This window comes from Dipodomys merriami, unplaced genomic scaffold (assembly GCF_024711535.1).
Source record: "Dipodomys merriami isolate MVZ:Mamm:240054 unplaced genomic scaffold, mDipMer1.0.p SCAF_15, whole genome shotgun sequence".
Taxonomy (NCBI): Eukaryota; Metazoa; Chordata; class Mammalia; order Rodentia; family Heteromyidae; genus Dipodomys; species Dipodomys merriami.
Genome location: NW_027202826.1, coordinates 14837589 through 14862738, shown reverse-complemented (window position 1 = coordinate 14862738; position 25150 = coordinate 14837589). Strand labels below are relative to the sequence as shown.

The 25150-nt window shown below is 36.1% G+C and overlaps 1 protein-coding gene across 3 annotated transcripts in view; it reads right to left on the bottom strand.

Annotated features, from left to right (window-relative positions):
• The window catches only part of Grid2 (glutamate ionotropic receptor delta type subunit 2), a 1042163-nt gene that overhangs the window by 230958 nt on the left and 786055 nt on the right, over positions 1-25150 (bottom strand). For all 3 annotated transcript variants that reach the window (XM_070022289.1, XM_070022287.1, XM_070022288.1), the window contains one exon: positions 23958-24270. In XM_070022289.1, the coding sequence (XP_069878390.1) occupies positions 23958-24270 (313 nt within the window). The remainder of the gene's footprint in view (positions 1-23957; positions 24271-25150) is intronic.

Sequence of the window (25150 nt, the reverse complement as noted above, 5' to 3'; positions counted from 1 at the left end):
GGGCTAGATGTGCAACTCTCAGAAATAAGGTAGAAAGATGAGTTAAACCATCTTAACAGGCCCATATCAAGCACTGAAATAGAAACAGTAATAAGAAACCTCCCATCTAAGAAAAGCCCAGGACCAGATGGATTTACAGTGGAATTCTACAAGGCCTTCAAAGCACAGCTCACACCAATACTCATTCATCTCTTCAATGAAATTGAAAGTTCACTACCAAATGCTTTCTATGAAGCCATCATAACCCTTGTCCCCAAACCAGGCAGGGACTCATCAAAGAAAGAGAACTATAGATCCATTTCTTTGATGAACATTGATGCAAAACTCAACAAAATCTTGGCCAATCAACTTCAACAATTCATCAAAAAAAATCATACACCACAATCAAACAGGATTCATTTCAGGGATGTAAAGCTGGGTCAATATACGCAAATCAATTAATATAATTCATCACATCAACAAGAGCAAGGATAAGAACCATATGGTTATCTCAATAGATGCAGAAAAAGCATTTGACAAGATCCAACATCCCTTTATGATGAAAGTACTGGAAAAACTAGGAATCCAGGGAACATTCCTCAATACAATAAAGGCTGTATATGACAAACCTACAACCAGCATTATACTTAATGGTGAAAAACTAAAGCCATTCCTCTTAACTCAGGCATTAGACAAGGATGTCCACTCTCTCCACTTCTCTTCAATTTAGTATTAGAATGCCTAGCTACAGCAATAAGACAAGATGCAAACATAAAAGGGATCCAAATAGGAAAAGAAGACTTAAAACTCTCCCTCTTTGCAGATGACATGATCTTGTATTTAAAGAATCCCATGGACTCCACTCCCAAATTACACTAGCTGATTCAAAACTTTGGCAAAGTAGCAGGGTATAAAATTAACCCTCAAAAATCAATGGCTTTTCTATATGCCAACAATGAGAGAAGCGAGGCTGAAATCAGGAAAGCAACTCCATTAGTAAAAGCCCCATAAAAAATAAAATACCTAGGAATTAACTTAACCAAAGAAGTGAAGGTCCTCTATGATGAAAACTTTAAAAACCTGAAAAAAGAAATCAAACAGAACATAGAAAGTGGCAAAACCTCCCATGCTCCTGGATTGGAAGGATCAACATTGTGAAAATGGCAATACTTCCCCACGCTATCTACAAATTCAATGTGTTACCTATCAATATTCCAACCTCATTCTTCAAGGAAATAGAAGAGACAATCTAACAATTCATATGGAACAATAAAAGACCCCGAATAGCAAAAACAATCCTTAACAGAATGAACAGTGCTGGAGGAATAGCAATACCAAATTTCAAACTCTACTACAAAGCCATAGTAATCAAAACAGCTTGGTACTGGCACAAGAACAGACCTCAGGACCAATGGAATAGAATTGAAAACCCAAAAGTGAACCCATGGACCTATAGCCATCTAATCTTCCATAAGGGAGCTAAAAAAAGGTCATTTCAACACTAGCCTTTTCTACTGAAGGAGATGATCATTATAATTCTTATGACTTTAGGTTTAATATATGTAGTTGTTTATTTGATTGAAAAACAGTACTGTAGAATATTCCTTATGTACAGATTTAAAAATGATAAATTAGTTATTAATTATGATCAAATTAATTAGTGATTGGTAATACCACATAAACCTCATTTGTTGATTTTAACATAACTTTGAAGTGTCCTTCCTTGTATCTCGTGTGAGACCTACATTGAATTTTATCACACAAAATATTAACACTTGACAGCCCTCTGCCTTTCCAGTACTTTCACTGCTCCAGCCTTACAAAATCCCCACTGTTTCTAATGAGCAAGAGAATTAAAAAATTAGCCCATTGAGGGTCAATTATAGATTCTAGGTTCCTAGTTTTAAAAATGGGCTATCTTATACTTTTACACAGCTGTAACTCAAGAAATAGTTGGAAAAAATCTTGATAAAAGTGTTGCATTGAAATACAAGCACCTGTATATCCAACCTGAAGGACATGGATGAGCAATGTATGTCATTATATCTTGTGGTTGTTACCACCAACTGGGTAACCTTCCTGTGTCCACTGACCATGCCAGAGGTGTCATGGAGAAACACCATGTCTAGCTCCCATTCAATGAAGTCTCTTTCCCCCTTGCATTCATGGCTATGCGTGCAGACTAGCATGCATGAGCTGCATTTGATATGTTGAAAGTAGCTTGTTACACCTGACCTGTTTGGTGAGACAAATCAATCTTCCAGAACATGCACTAACAGTGCATTTTTTTGCAATATTATAAATGTAGTTTTATTAACAACTATTAGTTATACAAGGAGGGCTTTTATTGTGATGTTTCCATACTTATATACAAAATACTCCATTTAAAATCATTCTCAACTCTCTGATCTACTTCTTAAATCATTTTCAACATGTTCCCAGTTTTCCATTTGCAAATAGGCCTACAAATTATATTAATTTTGTTCATCTTTTTAATATATATTTTAATTGTAAAGATACTGTATAGAGGAGTTACAGTTACATGAGCAAGGTAATGAGTCTATTTCCTATGGAGCATTGTTATACCTTCCTTTATTTTTCCTCTACCATCCCTTTCCTCCCAACCTCCCTAACTCCTCCCCTCTCCCCCCACCCAGCTGCAAAGTTGTAAAGTTTGTTTTTAACATACTGTCTTGTACATCTCATTGTTACAATGGGTCATCCTGTATCCTTATTTCAGTATTTTGTTATTTCCCTTCCTCTCTCCAAATTAGAAAAATGTATATACAAGAAAGCTATGCATATTTTAAGGAAACTAGTTAACCCATCTCTAATGATTACATTTGTTGTTTTTAGAGATTATGAAATTATATTAAAATGATAAGCTTTTTCCTGTTTTAAATATTTTTTGTTTTGTCACTAGGCTTGAAACTGTCTGAAATTGAGCAGTAGGGTTGGAAAGCTTAGTAGTTGATATGCTATTTATTGAGATATCATTAATTCAATGATGAATATTTTGATAGTATTAATGAATGATGAAAGCAGTTCTAACATGAAGCATCCTGAGTCAATGAATTTCTTGTACTTTTTATATATAAAAGAAATAAATTTGTAACCAGATGCCAGTGGCTTACATCCGTAATCATAGCCATGTAGCTACTTAGGAGTTTGAGATATTGAGGATCATAATTCCAAGTCAACTTGTGAAGAAAAGGCTGAGATTCAATCTCCAAAATAATCAACAAAAAGCAGTCTTGGCACAAGTAATAGGGTATCAGCTGAATAAGCAATCCCAGAGAACAGGAGGCCCTGAATTCAAACGAGAGTACTGCCAAAATGCACACACACACACACACACACACACACACACACACACACACACACACACACGAATGTATGTATATACATACATTGCATATGCACATATTGTATAAATACATATAAGTGTATATACACACAGAACTACCCTTCTAAATGCTAATAAAATATGACTGTAACTTCAGAATATTGATAACATAACCAAACTTGGAAAACTGTAGAGAAATATATTCCAAACACTCATTGACTCAGAAAATACTTCCCATGTGGTTATATACTTACATGATTTCTTTAAATTAGTATTTTGCCCAAAGTCTGCACACTTATTTAAGAGGTCAGTTCCCCTGGAAACATCATTATTTTCATGTTCCTATATCTGTTCCATCTTGCAATTTTTTATTTTCATTTATTGTTGAAAATAATAATAAAGAGAAAACATTAAAAGCTTCAACCTTTCTTTCTTGGTTTGGCTCTAGATCTGTGAATATAACTTGTTTTATAAGAAAAGAATGTCAAGATTTTTGGTAGATTAAATGTATAGCAGAGAGAATTTTCCTGTCTGGCATTACAAAATTAAAACATTTGAGATTTTTAGTTAATTCTATTGAAAACAGAAAAGATGGCTAAAAAGAATTAGGGAATTTTCAGGTAGTTTAGTTCAGGGGTATACTGCAATTTATAAATTCATTTTACAAGTTATTCTCTTTTATTCCTTATCATTTCTAAACTGGATCTCCTCATTTATTTATTTTTGATTATCAAACTATTTGTTTGGTGTTTTAGGTGCTTCATCTCCAATTTTAATAGTCTGAATTACTTATTTGCTCATCAATGAAGAGAAAACGAGTAAGGTTTGAATAAGGAGGATGTCATGATTTCTCAAATATATGCAAATGCCACTTTTTGGAAGATCTCAGAAATTCTTTCTCTTCTTTTTATATTATTATTTTTTTCTTGTTACTGATGGATTTTCCCACCACAGATCTGGCAATGAAATGAAACTGGGAAAGGTGTGAATAGGAAAGATTGTCTTCATGATGAGTCATTTGTCAAACAGTGTGAAGCTAGACTGCTGTTGAGTCAAGACCTGTCAAGTCTGTAGTGATGCATTAGCTTTTAATGTTTTAAAATAATTACAGGGAGGCCCAAGCCACTATATAAAACCACTATATAAATTCTAGTGCTATTAGTAACCCCATTTTTCAGAGAGTCCATCAATCAGTGTTTGGGAGGAAAGCTGCACCCATTTTCCTAGTTCCAGAAGCAAAAGTTCAAAGATTAAGCTGCAGTGGTCTACAAAAATCCCAAGGAAATGGACTTCAGCATGACATGCTGATTTGGAATTTTCACAACTTGCTCCTGAGCTAGGCTTTATACCTAAAGGTGTCATTAGTTCCAAGGTTAAAAAAAAGTCAACATGCTTTCAATCAATTGCAATGGTAAAAGGGTCAAAATGAGTCTAAAGACAGCTTAGAAATGCCATTTAAATCCAGCGAGGCTGATCACCATTGCTGACAATTAGATATAAATTAGAACTGGTTGACTGAACATTTTTTCGATTTGTAATTTGATAAGAAGGGAATCCTTTGACATCATTGGAGCTAGTCTTTCAAAGTCCATGTCAAACTTTCTCAGTCTTGAACTTTCTTTTCTTCTTTCATAATTCCCAGTTTGGCAGGGCACTTAGGATGACATGGCAAAGAAAAGAAGTGAAAAATGGGGCTTCCTCTGGTTTCTTTTCAATATATTCTTTTGAATAATAAGTTGGAAAATTTGAAAGGAATGAGATTTTGGCATGTTAGTGATATGGGAAATTTATGGGGATAAAATATAGACATTTTGTTCAGCATACTGGTTCTATAGCTTCAGATAAATCTCACAATAATATAGACAGCCTTGTGATAAAAGTACAATAACTCATGTCATAAGTAGTGATTTCCATAACAATGCTGATTGAATAAACAAATGTTTATAAGCTACACACTTTAAAGCTTTTTGTGTATGTATATATGTGTGTGTGTGTTTGAAAATAAGAAAAGCTAAATATGAATATATTTTGGATTTCCATGGGTACAAAACTGTTTACTTATTTTTTCCTTTGTGATCATGCTGTTTGGGTACAGATTCTAAATTCTCCCAGTGAGTTCTGACATGTTTAATTTTGACCCTGTGGAGTCTCTGAGTCAGGGACTTGAAGTTGAACAGATGGAAGGTTAAAAAGAAATCAGGAAAAAAATTATATTGCTGAGTTGAACTGGTAAAGCAAAATCATAAATGAGGTAAGTAGCAAGTATGTGTGTATAGGATGTTTCATGAAAAAAAGTGGATCAGAGCTAAGTTGCAAAATAAAACAGAATAAAACTTTAAAACATTCATTAAACTCAAAGCAAAATCAGGGTGTAAGAGATTACAAAGTAAAGATTGGGAAGTTAAACATAAAAGCCTCTATTTAGTATTTCCTACATACTAGGTATTGTATTTTGTTTTTAAAGCATTTTCCCATTTAATTCTCACATGAAGATTAAATTTCCTATGTCAATGCCAAGATCAAGGGGAAATAGTATGTATGACTGCTGGCTGTCAGAGACCAGGAAAGGATTGAAACATTCTTTTTCTTTTCTGGATACATGCAACTTTTACCATTAACAACAGATTTATTATTATCATTACATTTTCTTCCTCTGTTGTCCTCAAAGACAAAAATAAATAGCTTTAATAACCACAAGCTACTAGACTAAAACTTTAAGATAGATTCAAACAAAGTTAAGATAAAACAAGTGAATGTATCTGTAGGGCACAGGAAAAAAAACACCCATTATTTTGATATGTAAATAATCTGCTCAGATCCAAATACTTAGGTGCTATTAGGAAGAAATACACTTAAAACAGGATCGCTATAATTTATTCCTGATCATGGGTGACATGAAGTGTGAAGATAATAAAAGAGTAGATGAAGATTGTCCCAGAAAGTACAGAGAAGCAAAGGGGAAGAGGTAGAATTCTTGCTCTGGAACTGTTCTGGGAGATGGCGTGCTTTTGTCATAGCATGTAGATTAGTATTTTCTGTTCCAGTACTGGGTCCTGAGCATTTTTTCTCTTTACCAGTTGAGCCACTGACCCACTGACCCACTTTTGGCTCTCTCTCTCTCTCTCTGTGTGTGTGTGTGTGTGTGTGTGTGTGTGTGTGTGTGTGTGTGTGTGTGTGTGTGTGTGTGTTTAATTGGAGAAAAGATTCCCACAGACTTGCCTGGCTTCAAACAGCAATCCTCACATTTCAGCCTCTTGAGTAGCTAGGATTACAGGACTGAGCCACTGACACTGGGCTTCATATGCATTCTTTTACAGTGTTGCAGATGAATAGCTAAAGGAATAAGTCCCTGTTTGGAATGCATTATTAATTTACTTAAAATTAATGTTAAAATCACTTGTATATGTCCTGGATATTAGTGTGTCTTCTGGAACCCTTGCAGGCTTATCTGTCATATGTATTTCTACTCCTTCCTCTCCTTTCTCTCCCTCATCCCATCCTTATTCCGTTTGTGTGGTGGTCATACTCGATGTTCTTCAGGCCAGAAACTTACAGCCAGACCTCTTTCAACAGTTTTAACCTCTTTTCTATACTTTTTTCTGCCTTCAAATTAAACTGGGCCAAATTTGTGATAATATCTCTTTAAGGTGTATATTTTTCTACCACATAAACATTTCTTTGTCTTTTCCATGGGGAGCCCTGGTGGTGTTTTTTTTTTCTGGTCTCATTTCTAATCTGTGTTCTATCCATATGGTACCCTGGAATTGTCATACTATTTGACAGCTTGAGCTTTGCACTGTCTTGGAATACCTTGATATAAATAAATATTTTTATCCAAGTGAGGCTACTTTTAAACACAGGATTAAACACTTGGGAACATCTCATGTGCGGATTAATTAGCTATTTGGATGTAATGACTTTATCGCTGTTGCTTGAACTAAAAGCAACCACAGCATATTCAGTAGCATTTTGTACTTTTAACTTTATCAGTGCAGTCTAATCTAACACTGCTCTTTCATTTTGGCGAAGACACACTTTGCCAGAAAATGTGCTAACAACATTATACTTTTAATGAGCACAAGTTGAAGTCTTAAACTTTGGAGAAATGATGTGCAAAAACATTGAATAACATGTCCATACATTTGAAATAAATATATAACTCTGATTTTGGCTTCAAGATAAATTGCCACATGTTCCTGAATTGAGGAGTTTGTTAGATGAAGCTACAAGTAATTACAAAGCAAGTAATAACAAGTGATCACAAAACTGAAGATCAAAAAGCCTTCATATCTCATGGGTTTGCTTTTGGTAGTGAAATTAATAATTAATTAAAAAGAGGAACAACAAATTCTAAGTTGAGAGACAGAAAGCCAAGCACAGGTGACTCCAACCTGTAACCCTAGCTACTTGTGAGGCTTTGGACAGGAGGCTCACAATTGAAGGCCCAAAACAGGCAGAAAAGATTTCAAGACACTTGTCAACCCCTAGCTGGGTGCAGTGGTGTGCACGCCTGTTATTGTAAGCTATGATAATAGGAAGATTGAGGTTCCAGGCCAGATAAGGCAGAAAAGTCCACAGACAGTCTCAACAGAAGGAACCTGGATATGATGGTATGTAAACTGTGACCCAACTACTAAAAAGAGGCAAAATTAGGCAGATTGTGGCTCAGATGCACTCTGAGCAGGAGACATGACCCTCTTCTGAAAATAGCCAGTAAAAATCATGGCTGCAGGCTTGGCTCAGCAGTAAGAGCAGCTGTCTGGCAAGCTTAAGCCCTGAGTTCAAATCTCTGTGCTGACGAAAACGAAAAAAAAAAAGGTTGAGACAGAGAAGACAGTATGCTTGGAAATGTTTATTTTATGAAAAAAAGAAATTATTTAAGAGTTGGGAGATAAAGTTCTTTTTTCTTACAACCTATCTATGAAAAGTAAACCTCTTTGTTACAGAAGTTATTAAAATGCTATCTTGTAAGAAATAAGAGAAAGGAGGAAGAATTTTAACAACTTTTGTTGTTTTCTGTGCAGTTTGTTTCATTTTATTTCACTCTCACCTGTTACCTATTTATAACTTAAATCTAACTTTCAGAAGGATATTTTTATTCCATTATGCTTTTCTCATTCTTCACTTCTCCTCTTTTCCCTTATATGAAGTTTTAAAAAGTGTACTGTTAGAGGACTTGTAAAAGGGGGCTGGGAAGGTGGCTCATTGGTAGAGCGCTTGCCTTGCATGCATGAGGCCCTGGGTTCGATTCCTCAGCACTACATAAGCAAAAAGAAGAAAGCGGGAAGTGGCGCTGTGGCTCAAGTGGTAGAGTGCTAGCCTTGAGCTGAAGAGCTGAGGGACAGTGCCCAGGCCCAGAGTTCAGGCCCCACAATTGGTTCCAAAAAAAACCAACAAGGACTTGTAAAATTAGTTCAGATCAGTTCTAATAAATACTGGGTTTGATGATATGTTTTCATATTATTCGAAAGTTGAGCTCTGTTATAAAATATGAGTATTTACAATTTAAAATGAAATAGTTCCTATTTGGTAGGACCATCCAAGTACTAATTAAAACTGAAATAATATATGAATTAATATAGCATGTAGATTTTTGGTTTCCCAAATCACATGTTTGCTTTCTCTTTTGTCAACTGTGTGCCAATTTTCAATTGGTCAGTAAATGTAAAGTATATTAAGTTATGATGAAAAACCAGGAGCAGATAGTCTCCTAAAACACACACACACACACACACACACACACACACACACACACACACACACATTATGTATGCAAAGTTAGTTTACTCATTCATCACACATAGTTGTTAGGAACATAGAATTACCTCAACCCTGTATACTTTGAATATAAATTGATACAACTATTCAGATTTTTCACAGTTGAAATAGTACCTCAGTTTGATGATAGTTTCAAATAGTCCAAGATTTGAGATTGAAATTGTACTGCAGTCAAGCTTTGTAATAAAACAAGCATAAGCATAGCCAGCTACAAGTTTGACCTCTACAATTACTATTCATTTTCTAAGCTTTCCTGGGTGTAAATGCATGTTAAATTGCCTTTTAGTGCCTGGAATGGTTTTTTTTCCCCTAGCCAAATGACTCTCTTTTGGTTCATCAGTTAGATATGTATTACACATAATTTAGTAGCACAAAAGTTAGTCATTCCAACTTAAAAATATCTATCCATGGTGGCTATTGTAGGTGGCCAATTTCAATGTCTTATATTACTCTATAAAAGAGTGTTTATACTACTAAAGCAGGCTTTTATGCTTATCCCTTTTAATGAATTATTCAGGTCATCAAATATAATTTCCAACTCGCTTAACCTAATTTAAGTCAGCATTTGTAGAATGTCACTTAGGTCAATACTAGCTCAGAAGAAAAAAAATTAAAAATCAATGAACATCAGGGTGAACATTTTAATTTTCACTTTTTAACCTAAACTTTTTCCTGCGTTTAGAGGATGGAATATTAAAGATGCTGTTTAAAAAATAGCTGCTTTTCTAGAGATGGCACTAATCTGTATAACTACTTGTAACAGGATAGGATGAACTGGTTGCAGAATTTCCTGCATCAACACAAGACCTGACCTTGTTTCTTGCCAAGGCTTAAAGATTAAGTACACCCTAATGGAGAAACTGCACATCATTTTCAAACGAAGGTTTTCTGGGGGATAATCTGCTGAGTTTACAGATTCATACTGTGGCCAAAACTTGTGTCTGTTTCATCTGAGACTCCAGATGGCCTTTCGTGACCTTATGACTGCAGATTTAAAAATACTGAAAATTTTAAGTAGAAAGATCTGGCTTTGACAAGGTAAATTGGGAGTAGAAGGTTATTGAATTTTTTAAAAAAATTTCTGTGAGAGACACAAAAGAATCCCATGTTATTGGGAATTTCAGCACATGTTAAGATCTGTTGAAATACAAGGAAGCATATATATATATATATATATATATATATATATATATAAACTTCAAATAAATAAAATTGACAAGAAAGATCGTCTGTTTAATTCCATACTTCAAGAATTCTTTATAGAGTAGCTTATGTCTCAGCATTTAGAAATGACAGGCAAACATTATTAACAGATCCTTTTGATATAAACAGCTGTGTTAATTTTCATAAACCAGCATTTATTGATCCCAGAAAGAAAATTAGAATATTGAGAAGCTAAATGGAGAATGTTAGCACTTTTATTCTTCTGTGCTCCATCTCTCCCAAGAGAACTGGGGAACCTTCATGAGAAGACTATGGACTTGTTCGATTTGACACCTCTTGGACAGTCCCCCTTTTGTGATGGTAATTGGACTAAATGGACAAGGGGGGCTGTTGAAGCGGGGTCAGCAGAGGGGGAAGAGAAAAGAAGAAGAAACTGCGGGGTAGAGAGAAAAGAGAGATTGAGAATATGACAGAGGACATGAATTTGCTCAAAGGGAACTCTTATACCCCAATGAGACCCCATCATACTCAAATGTCTGCTAAGGAAAATAAAAGAAGGCCCAGAGAAAGTCTTGCTCGGCACCAGCAGTGTCTCACTGCCATTTAGACCTAGTAAAGAAGAGTTTGGGCTGAGGCCCACCATGGTCTTCTCTGACCCTCTGAGTAGACATTCAGTTTTGCACACATGAGCTCTAGGCTCTCACTCCTAAGTGAGCATGCCCACAGCAGCAACGGAAAGGAACCATTCATTGCGCCTGCCAGTGCTTCTAAGCAGGTCTTTCATGTTGATGTCCTCTCGACTCCATTGTGTTTAACCACATTCTGATGATAGTACAGGGTGGGTATCACAGAAGGTGCTGTAGTCCCTGCCCCTGCCTCTTCCTGTGCACCATCTGTCACAGTAGCAGTGCCAAATGGTTCAGGCCTCTCAACATTCGAGAAGAAGCCAGATGGGACCTGAGTCTGCAAGTAACAGAGCCAATATGAGCAGGGCCTATGGAAATTGTGTCACTTAAACACACACACACACACACACACACACACACACACACACACACACAATTTATAACATGCATGCTGGAACTGCCAGAGTGTCCACTTTCTTGTATGACCTGCAGAAAACATGGGTCTCTCCAATGCTAAAGTAGTATACACTGAGGCCAAACTCACGAATCACAGTCAAGGAAGCTATAGGGTTGTAACATGGCCAGTGCCAAACTGGAATAAATTTAACATTTCATAGTACACACATCTTCCAAGTCACATCTTCAGGAGAAAGTTGCTTAGTAAGAAAGCCATCCCATAAAAACAGTAAAGATCCCTGACTACAAATGTGAAAATTTCAACACAGACAGGAACACAGATCTAGTAAATTATTCTGTGCTGTTTGAGCAGGGCTGGGTAGGTCTGACCATCCTTCCCCAGACACTCACACAGTGTCTTTTTCCTATTCAATATCCAATTATCAAGCAATGGAAAACTATAGCCATTCCAATGTGCTGTCAAGTTCTGGCACTCTGAACTAGTCTTTTCAAAGGCATTTGAGTTTTGAGAACATCTATCTATCTATCTATCTATCTATCTATCTATCTATCTATCTATCTATCTATCTATCTATCTATTTATCTATCTGTCTGTCTGTCTGTCTGTCTGTCTGTCTATCGTCTCTATCTTCATCATCATTATCTTCTATCATCACCATCTATCTATCAATCATCTATGTATGGATCTATCTATGTATTTATTATATATCATCTATTCATCTATTTATCTATCATAATTATTATTATTTATAAATTATTAGAATATGAGATCAAAAAGGGATATATCACTATTTTCCTTATAAAGATAACACAAGGTGCTTTCATCATGAGTGAGTGGAACATTGTAGACAATAAATATGGAATAAATAATCTTTAGGGCTCCAAATACTTTGTTCTTAATACTTAATATATGCTTAATTTAATATTTAATACTTACATACTTAATATGTACTTAATTTGAGCAGAAATTTCCTCAGTTCATGGAAATGAACATAACTGCTACTCTATGAAAGGAGGGATAAGCTATAAGAGAAGAATTCAAACATATTTTGGGTTCTTGCATATTTATTAAGATGTCTAATGGATAACTAGAATGATAAACTATTTTTTTCAGCAGAATAAATCAATCTTCCAGGAAAGTAGATATTCTACCTATTTAAAAATTGGTTACTGCAACAAACACATCACCAATTTAACAAGATATTCTTGAACAAAGGGACTTTAGTCTCAATGTAGAAATTGTAATCAATGGTGTAGATAATTAAAAAAGCAACATCAATAGAACTTAACATGGTCACAAGACAATGGATACTGTTGCTAGATATATGTCAAGAGAAAGATAAGCAAGATAGAATGATTTATTAAGTGATTTACTACGCTCCCAACAATGAATTTCTAGAGGATTTAACATTCCTTAGAAGGGATATAAAGCAGAAGGCCTTAGAAATAGCCCAGTTGGGAAAGTCTGACCGTCCTGAAAGCTAAAAATCAAAGAATTAAAGTCACTTTTATTTAAAGTTTGACCTCTCAAAAATTATTTTAAACAACGATTGGTGACTGACTTAGGAAGTTGAAAATTGTTCCCAGTAAGAGTAATTCTCCTACAATAATTTTAGGGGAAATATCCAGATGTCTTTTCCTTCTCAAGAATTTCAATAATATGATTAACTTTATTTTTACATTCTCAAGCTTAATTAGATAATTTCAAAGATGGTGTGTGTGTGTGTGTGTGTGTGTGTGTGTGTGTGTGTGTGTGTGTGTGTGTGTTATATGCTGGTATTAGGCTTTGAGCTCAGTCAGCTGTCTTATTCATAGCTAATACTCTACTACCTGAATCAGGCTTCTGGCCCAGCTTTTTGGTGGTCAGTTGGAAATGGAGACTCATAAACTTTTCTCCCTGAGTGTCTTCCCATTGAGATCCTTCAGGTCTCAGTCTCCTGAGTTGATATGACTGCAGGTGTGAGCCACTGGAACCAGGGTCAAAGATGGTTCGAATGCAAACTCTACTTTTATAATACTGGCATAATAAGTCTCTGGCTTCAAACTAAAATCAGAAGAAAAAAATTAGGTATTGTTTTTGAGACCTAAAGTAATTCATATATAAGACAGAAGCAGGCAAAATCAAAACTTGTAACTGCAATAACTAGGGCTTCATCAACTTGTTTAATCCCCGGTCATCCTCGGCTGTTGTCTGTCATCTGGTAAACTGTGGGTACAGCTCAAGTGTCCCCAAAAGTTCATGGGTTGAAGTAGTGGCCTCCAGAATGGTGCTGAGAGATGTGGTGGGTCTTTTTTTGTGGTAGGCCTTTTAAAGGTATGGATTTGCAAGAGGTCAACAGGTCCCTGACTGATGTATTTTATTAAAGTAACAGAAGCTAACTAGTAAGTTCGTAGTAATGATATTTTTCCATAGGGAAATAAGTTTTGTAGTTTTGCATGTTTAGTCAAAAGATACAAGATTACTATGAGTTTGTTAGTATAAGGATGTTCATAAGCTAGACTACTTTTTTCCTAGTATATTTCCTTGCATCTAATTACAATTTCCTTCTTAAAACATATTGTTTATTTTCTTTGAGGAACAGTAGTTGTTACTTGATACAAAAACACTAGATGATGTGACTGATTCCATATCTTGTTGTAACCAGAAAACAGGGCCAGACAATAAAAATGATTGGTCATGAACACAGTGCTAAGTTTTTGTTTTTGTTTTATTTCCCATGGTATCTTAAAATTTTTGTTTCAACAGCCTGATGAAGTAAGGTACCAGTGGCTCCCACTTACTTAGAAAGCTGAGATTCAGAGGATCAAAGTTTGAAGTTAGCTTATGCAGTAAAATCTGTAAGACTCTACTTCCCAAAGACCCGTAACAAACTAGACTGGAGACATCATTTAAGTGTCAGCACACCAACCAACAAACATAAGGTTTCAAAGTCATGCTAACAGTAAATAAATAATAAGAACCCTGATAAAGCAGGTAATTATTATTTGGAGAACTTGAGGCACTCAGTGGTTAAGAAACATTTCTTATGTGATATAGCTAGCAGGTGGTAATTTTTTGCTTTTTTTTTTTGGTGGCACTGGGGTTTGAACTCAGGTGCTTATTAGGTAAGGGCTATACAACCTCAGCCACAACTCAAGCTTACTTTTTATTTTCTAAATAAGGTTCTTCCTTTTTTTTAATTTGCCTGGTAAGATTTGGAACTGTGATCCTCCTGTTTATGCCTCCTACATTGCTGGGATTATAAACACAAAGCACCCTTCTTAACTTTGTTCAGACAAAGTCTTGGTAACTATGACTCTTTCAATCTTTACTTTTTGAGGGCAAAATAGTTTAAAAATTGAGCTATCTCTTAAGATAACACACAGATATTAGCATGGGTTTAATTAGATATTTGTATTGTAGAATAACATTTTATAGTTAAAAGAAACATTTTGAATAACATGACACTATGTTTTGTTGTTCAGGAAGCCCAGTTTGAAAAGCTGGTGGAATAATTCATTTCTTCCAATTTTGTCAATTGGTACAATATTTGGCTTATGTTCCGTGTAATCCTCTTTGCAACTTGTGACTCAGTGTACTTTTGACCCAATTCAGTATGCTAAGTAGGAGTATAGCTATAAATTCAAGGCTGTGATCAATGTGTCTCTACAATGTGCTACATATTTTCTAGTTGTGTCCCTTATATATTCTAAGACAGACACCGTGTTGTTCAAGTCATCTTTGAGAGGAGATAAATCATTCTCGTTTAATATCCAAGCAGCTGTTTCCCAAGGAATGCAGAATTTAAAATGGTCAAGGCAGAAGAAACACGTTAGGGCACGCTAGAGTTGAGCCGAAACAATGGATATAAACATTGACTGCTAAGAAACAACTGGAGCAGATACAGCAGACTGTGAGGCTGTCCCAGGTGGATTGCTAATTTAGAGTCCAAGAGACAGAGCTGTAAATACAAAAAGACTCTATAACTTTTGGCCATGGCTACAAATCAGAGAATAATTTTTGTGTCTACTTCGTGGAAGCAGGTGTCATGCTTTGGTCTTTTGCTAAGTTTTGACACATGAACAAACACACACACACAAACACACAATCATGCACACACACAAACACACCACTCCCTGCTGCGCCCCCATTTTAATAAAGAATGTACTTGACAAATTATTTGTGTGGAAGAGCTGTGTATGATGGAATGTGCATGTAATTCCAGTCACCTGGGAGGCAGAAAGAAGAACTATGAGCTTTGAAACCCTGATGTGGCAAAGTTCTATCTCAAAAACAAAGATATAAACAAAAGGGCTGGTGGTGCATCAATTGTTAGAGTTGGTCTTGGATTCAATTTTCTGTGCGATCAAAAACAGTTAAGAACAGAAAGCACAGATAGATGCGATGACATACATAATGTGGATTTACACTTTCTATTGTACCTTGGAAATATTCTGCTTTCTGCATGTAAAAAAAAAATCAAGAGAAGGCTCCCAGCACCATTATTTTCATGAGCTGAAGATGGAAATCTCAAACCCAGTGTTAGGAACATTACAGTTGGCATATAAGGATGCCCAATGGAATGAGGTTAAATGCTGTCTTCATTTTCAAAGTAGATCATGAAATATACTCAAAGGTGGTTTGTAGGAATCAAGAAAGCATTTTTTTTTCTCTCAGAAGAACTTGTATAAGCACAATTCTGATTTGGGACTCATGTTCTGTTTTAAACTATTTTAAACTCTTCAAAGCGCCATGCTAAAACAAAGGACCCTGGTGCCAGTGGCTCACACCTGTAATCCTGGAGGCTGAGATCTGAGAATCATGTTTCAAAGCCAGCCTGGGCAGGAAGCCTATGAGACACCTCCAATTTCATGCTCAAAAGCCAGAAGTAGAGTTGCGACTCCGTGGTAGAGTACTAACATTGAGCAAAAAGGCTCAGGGACCTCCTCACGTCCTGAGTTTAATCCCCAGGATAGATTCCAAAAGAAAAAAGAAATGAGGGCCGGGAATGTGGCCTAGTGGTACAGTGTGTACATAGCATGCATGAAGCCCTAGGTTCGATTTCTTGGTACCACATAAATAAAAAATAAATACATGAATTAATTTTAAAAAAATAACAAAGGATTTTCTGGTTCAAATGGTTTTCAGGAGCATATTGCATGCATGAATTGCATGGAATCATTGTTCATGTCAATAGAGTCCATGAGGAATGTCAACCAAAATTCATACAGATCATCAGACTGTCCTTTTCTAGTCACAAGAGTGTCTCTTCTTTGTTGGCTAAATTTCAACGATTTATTTCTTAAGGGCTGGAGAATTATGGTGATACAAAGACAGACAGTGAACGCCTTGTCACGTTTTCAAATCTGCACAGAGAAACTCTCAAGTGGATCTGACAGAGCACTTGGCACTCTTTCTTAAGGACTGCCAATCATAATGAACAACAACAGAGATGTTGTTTAAACCTAAATAAAAATTACACGGAGCCCCTTTTGGCGTTAATACCTGTAAGGACAGAACGTCAAAAGGAATTTGTCTTCATAGCCCAGTCAACCTGTCACTGGGAATGACTCTCATTTTCCCTGTGTTCATTAGCGTCAGTAAACAACAGAGCTAGCCAATATAATTTCTGTCTTATTCAAATTGAATGGGAAATAGCAGATAGCATTACAAAAGAATGACTTTAGCGACTGTTTTGCACGGCTTGAGTCTTTCGGGATTTCATACACAGGATGTTGGTAAGGTTTCACGTATTCGAGAACACCACTAGAAAATGGATGTCCTTGTTGTGTTTACTCTCTGTGTGGTTTTAAAGAGATAGGTGCACCCACATCAACAGTCTCCTAAGTCCCAGTTCAATAGACAGAGAAGACTCTCTTCGGGTTGATTTTTTTTTTTTTTTTTGCAGGGGAAAAAGTTGTGAATCTGGGTAATGGTGTAGTCCATCTGGCAGCAGAAGAGCTTGGTTGTTTTTCAAAAGTTATCCTGGGACTTAAAAGCCAGTGGGACGCCTCTCATGTTACCTCTTGTGTACCACCATCAAGTTATTTTTAGCATTTCTTCCGCTCCGAAAGACCCTCGATCTCCTCATCCCTAGTGTCTGTAGAACTAATTGATCTTCAAGGCAACCGCCAGAGGAATTGCCCTCCTTTGAACTTTGCAATAACTGTGTCTGCTTCTACCTTTAGTTAGTTGTGGTCCTGATTTATGTGACATTTTCATTAATATTGTATAGAAGATTCTTATAAGGACTGTGGCTTTCTCATTCATTGCCACATTCAAACAACAAAGCCAGGCATGGTAGACAGTAGACCTAAGACACAACCAGTTATCATGATTGTGGGTGCTTTAAGTATTTTACATAATGATGAATACACATAATTCATAGAATCAGATAGGATCATTTGAAAATAACTAGAAATGTCCTCTCATCTTTCATTTGTATGTAAACAGCAAATCCATTACCTACAGCCATGTTTATGAGCCAATCACTAAAGTCCTTGGGGGCTAAAATAACATGCGGACTTAGTGCCAATAAACAAAACATAAGAGATCATCAAAAGGCAAACCCTAGTTTTTATGTATATTAATTTCAAGAAGAATCATGTGGAAATGGAGATGAGGGCAGATGAAAAATGGAAAAACAAAAGCAAAAACAAAAAAAACCTTGTATAAAATTGGTCCCTCATTCGTGCATTTAACAACCTAATTCGCCAGCTCGAATGTTTCAGCCACACAGATGTACTGAGTTTATCTCTATGATGGACCATATTGCTTTTGCACAGTTGAATTCCCTGAACTGCTTTTCCAGAGTGTTTTTGAAATCACAGACTTTTAAAATATCAGCATTAGTAAACAAGTCACATAGACTTAACATTTTTCCACTTTTAGCTGTCCCTGAACTCTTTTTCAGAAATCTATCTGATAACACATGAAATGTCTCTTTATACCTATTCAGTCTATAAGAGCAGGTCAATAAAGATTTAATTTTGAAAGAACAGCTGTATTTCCTCTTAAGAGGCAATATTTTTATTGGAAATTATCAGTAACTCCAACTTGGTTGCCTATGCATGGATACTGCCATTGATTGATTCTCTTTTTCACAGGGTTTATGAGCCTTTGCTTAATTTATTTTTAATCAGAGCATAATGATGTTCTCAGTATCTTTTTAATGAATTCACCTTTTCATTGTGCACAAATGAAAGAATAGCAGCTTTGCAAAGATGAATTAGTTAATTATACACAATTCAGCATTATCCATTATTATGAATTTATATAAATGTACAATCAACTTACAGGCTGTGTAACACATTTTAGGGAGCAATTGGGACAGAAAAGTGCTTAACATATTTATGACTGCTGATATCTAATGCATGTTTATAGAAGTAGAAAAGCATGCTAACCATATGGGTGATTCTATTTATCTTTTTAGGAAGAGTATGCCCTGAATATATTGAGATGTGGTGACCTCGAGAGAGAACTCAAAAAGCCAATTCACACTCACGTCAGCATTGTCAAAAATAGTTCTGCAGACAATAGAAGACCTTATTTATAACTTTCCCAATTTAGCTTGTCATACAATACACTCAGGAGAGACACTGTAAGTAAATATATCTTGTGTCATGAATTTGAGGTCACTGGGGAAGAATTTGGGTGAGGTTTTAGATTATAATCTAATATAGTAATACAGTTTACTCCATATTTTATTTAGTTACTCATTTAGCATTCAGTCACTCATCCACTGAGTTGGTAGACATGCATTTGCCAACCATCCAATAAGTACAAGAGCACAGGAATTTTGAAGATAGTGTCTTATAACTATTTCATTTTTTTTGTCTTATAACTATTTCATTTTTTTTGTCAGTCCTGGGGCTTGAACTCTGGGCCTGGGCACTGTCCCTGCATTCTTCAGCTCAAGGTGAGCACTCCACCGCTTGAGCCACAGCTCCACTGCCAGTTTTCGAGTGGTTTATTGGAGATAAGAGTCTCATGGACTTTTCTGCCTGGGCTGTCTTTGAACCCAGACCCTCAGATCTCAGCCTCCTGAGTAGCTAGGATTACATGCATGAGCCACTGACACCCGGCTTTTAACTATTTCATTTGTGAGAAATGATTTAAAAAAGGATAATTGCATTATGCTGTTAAGTACTAGGGTTGATATGTCTTGAGAAGAACAGAAGTTAGTTGATGCCCCTATGTATGTCTTGAAAGATGTGAGATAAAAAGAATGGACAGACCCTTGACATAGGAAAGTAGAGATTGAGAGTGCAGACTGAGAAGGCTGGTAAGAAAGGCATTCTAGAAATTGGAAAGGTAGCAGCATGAGCAAAGACCGAAACAATGTTGTCTTAACATGAAGGATGTGAAACATAGTATACAGTAACTTTGCAATCAAATGTGAAGCAGAAATGTAGTCCAGCTAGTGGACTATTATATAAACTCTGAGGAGCTCCGACCTCTTAAACTGTGGCCTTTGAGAAGTCAGTGAAATATTGGAAGAATGGAAACCACATGGCCAGATTTCCATGGCAACAATAACTTTGATTATATTTAAGTACGAGTATCATTTATTTCCAAGGGACAAAACTGAAGAAGGGAAGAGATATTATGAGTTCCTGTGCTTCAGGTAGGAAATGAGGTAGACCTAATCTCTCCATGTGAGATTTCAAACTCTAGAAGCATTTGGAGGTAAAATGAATTCTTGTTGAATATGAGTTAGGAGAAAGAAGAAGTGCTTTCAGATTTCTAGTATGTGTCTATGTGGATGGTAATTCATCCTCTGGAATAAGAAGATGAGAAGCTTGGAGAGAAGATGTTCAAAGTATAAGATGAGTCCCACGTATGTCATGGTGTGGTTTGTGTTATTTTTGGTACATTCAGACAACGAGGTGATGTATAGGTCAGATGTATAGGTTAGAAGTTCGAGGATGTGTAGTAGAGATTCGTGGGTCATCAGCATGTTTGGTGATGGCTGCAACAAAGCACAGACAAAATGAAGGGAATGGAAAGAATTGAGATGAGAATGGGTGAATTACAGCTGCTGATGCCACTTCTTATTTCTATTCAGTGCTTCTACCTATCAACATCCTGTTTATGCTTCCTAGGGCACTGACTTCGGTGAATGGCTCATTTTCTTCCTTCCTAGTCTCAGCCAGCAACCTCTACAGAGGGTTTCCATAGAAGGTGGATCTAGCTCTCTAGTGCCTTAGTTCAATCACCAGCTTTGAAGATCTTCACAAAATTTTACCTTCCGGAATCTGAATTCACATACACATCCTTTTAACTTGTCCTCCCCTGTTTCATTTCAATAATTTAGAGTTGTGTGCCTTATGTTGTGAATACAAACTTCACATATATTAGTATTTCCACAGTTGCTCTTTTAATCTCATGAAGACATTTGCTACTTTTTCCTCCAAAGACTAGACTGTTTTCTGTTCTTACTCTTCATTACATTATCATTACCAGTCTTCCTAATTTCTTTTATTATTTTACACACTTCATATGTTATCTTGCCAGTAACCTTAAACCATTTTCCTGTTATATCCAACTATTGTCAGCAGAGTCTATTGTTTTTAATTTGGAAAATACCTTTTTTTGAAACACATATAATTTGTTCGATTTAATAACTTCACCATTTTGAGCCATTCCAATTCTCATAAAATTTTGTGAGGCAAGCGCATCCTGGATATTCTCTGAAGAAAGGATGCATGCTGATCTGGACCACAAAATTCTGGAGATGGTCTCTATGGAGAAATTAACCACCATGCCAACTATTCCAGGAAGGAAAACCACATGGAAAGGCCCTCAAGGGAAAACTAAAACCTCATGAACCACATATAGCACAAACCACCAGACATGTGAGTGAAGTGAATGAATCTTTGATGATTACCGAATCTGAGTTCTCCAGTGTTAGCATCAGACCTTACAGAACAACGAAAGGCAAACCTTTGGCTGCAATAACGAATTTATTGAGAAATCCAACAAATACCTTTCAAGCCTTAATTGTGCTTGATTCTTTGACATTTTTAACACTGTCTATAAAACTCGGAGTCTTTAATTATTTTTCTTAATATGGTATGTATACTGCCAGGTACTCTTGAGTTTTCTTTGCATCTTTTTAGTGACCTTTGTCAATCAGTCACCATTGCAGACTTAATCCCTTCCTTAAATTACTTGATCACTTTCTTGGAACTCTGTCTTGGGCCTTTTCTAAGCCAGTGTCATTGACAAGACATATATAGCTGAGAACAACAGCTTCAAACAATTTTCACATTGCTATGGTTAGAATTATGTTTTACATTATTCCTAAATATATACTTAGCCCAAATATCCCTTGGCTTCTAGTAGATATATCAATCATTATGCAAGACTAGAAATGCCCTCTGGGATGTTTCAAAGATACCACAAATATCTGCTCTTTCTGTTTCCTTCATTTTGTCAAGGGGATTAACATCAACAAGCACAAATCTGAACCCAGAAATCTAGGATAAGAAATTTAGGATAAGAGTATATCTCCTTTTTGTCCTTCCAAACTTTGATCTAGTTATTCAAATTCCATTGGTTCTATTTGATCAGTACTTTATTCTCAACTCTCAACGCCATTACAGTTCATCAACTCTACTCAGTTATTGGGAATGTTGTCTCACATTTTATTTTACTACTTTTCATTTCCAATATATTCTTAACATAAGCACAATACGTGAACAAGCCTGTCTTTACAGAGTTGATCATTTCTCTAACATCAGTTCAAATTCTTAATAACAAACGTATCTTTAACCTCATCTTTACTGTTTTCCCTTTGTGGAATCGATCCTACTTTTGCTCTCATTTCTTGGTCTGAAATTTAGTTCTAATTGGCTGTGGTTCTTTTCTTCCACTCCTTTCATCCCTCAGATTCTTTACATAATGTCTCTGTTTATATAACAGCAAATGCAAAGAGGCTTTTTTGCTATATTAAGATATAGCTCTTAGATGTAATATATATATATGAGCTTTCTTATATATATTGCCTCTCTCTCTCCTCTCTCTCTCTCTCTCTCTCTCTCTCTCTCTCTCTCTCTCTCTCTCTCTCTCTCTCTCTCTCTCTCTCTCTCTTTTTCTCTCTCTCTCTGGTGTTCCTGGAGTTTGAACATAAGGCCTTGTGCTTCCTAGGCAAGTTCTCTACCATCTGAGCCACACATCCAATCTTTTGGGTTTTTATTATTTTTCAAAGAGTTTCTCATTTTTTTTCAGGGCTGACTTGGATCCTGTCCCTCCTATTCTGTAGAATAAGGATGATAGACCCCTATCATTAAACTCAGGGTTTTCATTCACTGAGATGGGATCTCAGGAGTTTTTTTTGCCTAGGTTGGCCTTAAATTGTGATCCTTCCAATTTCAGCTTCCTGAGTAGGTAGGATTAAGGTTAAGAACCATTATGCCTGGCCTACCTGTACAATCTCTAAGAGCTTGCATGAATCCCTAAGAGAGCCTTATGCCCATAATTATAACTCATGGATGGCATGTTTGCTTCTCAGGAGACTTGTGGCCCCAGGATGGCAGTGTCTCGTGCTTTGCATGAAATATTCAATGTCCAGTAAGTCTCAACTTAAATAACTAGTATATAGTAAATTATTACTGAATTAATATCATGTAAAAGCTGAAAGATATTCTACTATAGCAATTAATTTATATTAAGAACTTAGAGATTGGACTAAAAGTTCTATAGCTACAGGGGACCTCCATCATTATTTGTCATGTAGAAATAAACCCAAGACTCTAATGCTTACAAAAGTTTAAAGGATAGAAGTGAGAAAGTGGAGACAAAGAGTCAGCATACATCTGAGCTTAGTTAAATGAGAACAAAAAGAATGAAGTGGAAAGGAGGGTCCCACAGTGAGAGGAGAAAACATTAAGGCAAAAGCATCATGTTTCTAATGAAACACTTGTTTCTGTGCAATGTATGTACTGAAATTCCAAGACAATCAATCCCCTCATTTCCTTCTCTGTGCAGGACATAGATTCAAACAAGCTGAAAAATACAGGTTATTCTATTCTGAAGTCGTGAGAACCAAAGATAATCTGGGAAGTTTAAAGGTATGGCGCACAAAACAAATATATTCTTCTGAATATAATAGAATCTAAGGGAAATCACTAGTAAATTACGTATCGAAGTGAAAGATAAAACATAATATTTCTTACCACAGTCTTAAATTAACGAATGTCTTTTCACTACTCATGACTACGTGCAATAGAGGAAATAACACCATTGAGCAAAGCACAAATCCCAGCATCCCTGATATAAATAATTTAACAGTACTTTATCTAGTAGTAAGTGGTTTGTATCAAAGCCAAGCTATTTCTCAGACAGTCAGAGTTTGGGGAGGAAAAAAAATCTGATCTTGAGGAATCTTGTGAATCTTACCTCTGACATTCACTTTTGCCTTTGTTGATGAAACTGAACTTACATCAAAAGATAATGAGCCATTATTGTTGGAATCTTGCTGTGTTTGAGATACACTAGAGAGAGCAAGACAATGCTCACCCCTGAGCAGCGCTGTGAGGAACCTTTAGAACTCTTATAGATGCCAGCAACAGAATTTTCAGAATTAGCTGACTACACTGCATTTAAAACGTCACATTCCTTTTTATAGTAGAACAAATACATTTGGGAGGGGTTGAAGACTTACCTTGCTGTACAAAGGATCCATACACAAACCACATGGAGTTGTAGAGTGTAGTGGACGTCATTGATCCCATTTGTAATCGTGGTGGATTAAGCCAGTTCAAGAGGTAGACCAGAAGACCCACTAGAAGGACGGTGCCAGCAATGCAGGCCCATAGAGAAAGGTCAAACGGTGCAAGGCAGGCAAACATATCCACCGTCTTTTCAGCCCTTCGAAGGAGGACGCCCACTGAGTAGTCCATGTAGCGTGTTGTAAAGTCCACCACATTCTCTCGATCTGGGGTGATGGTTAAGGCAGAGATCCCTATGTCAGCTCTCTAAAAAATGGAAGGAAAAATGAATACATTAATAGTGTAAAAAAAACACAGTTGGCTTTGTGGCACCTCAGCTTGCCTTGAGGGAAAAAATATAGGTGCCTGAGGGAACATCGTAAGCCTTTTTATATACACTGAAAACCCTGCAGACTTCTTACAGAAGAGCTGTGTGAATTTTAACATGTTTTTTTTTTTACTGTAAATCTCTCCCCAAGAGTCAAACAAATTACCTTGTTCATATTATCAGTGCCTGGAAATGCCAGTGAAGAATATCTCAGACAAAAATAATATGTGGAAGAATTGTTTCCACCCCCCCACCTTACATCTTTTTTAAAAATCAAAGTCATCATTAACACAGAAGCAAAGAAAAAACTTACGCAAGAAATTGTAAGAAAGTATTTCCAAGATATTCAATATGTTCTATACTTGTAAATCATGGGGGGAGGGGTGTATTTTAAATGTCTAACATGACATTGCTACCCTTACTTTAAATTTTTCTGCATAAAACTAGACTATTGAGCCCTAAACTTAATGGTTGGTTACAGCTTTCAGGCTAGTCAGTCATGTCATATGCTGTGTGAACTTCAGGAGTATTCAATGAACCACTGATGATCAACATGGTGGCTAAGTCATGGAGTTGTAGTTCTTCTAACCACATGCCTCTTTAAGTTTGAGGAGACAGTACTCACAACTCTGGTGCATGCTATTTTACTTATTTAAGATGCATCAGAGAATTGCAGTAAAACAGAATAAATGACTGCACATTTAAATTCTATGATATATAGAATTTAACTATATTGGATATATATATATATATATATATATATATATATATATATAGTTAAGTATCTGAAAGATGCATCTGACTTGAAATATGATATGT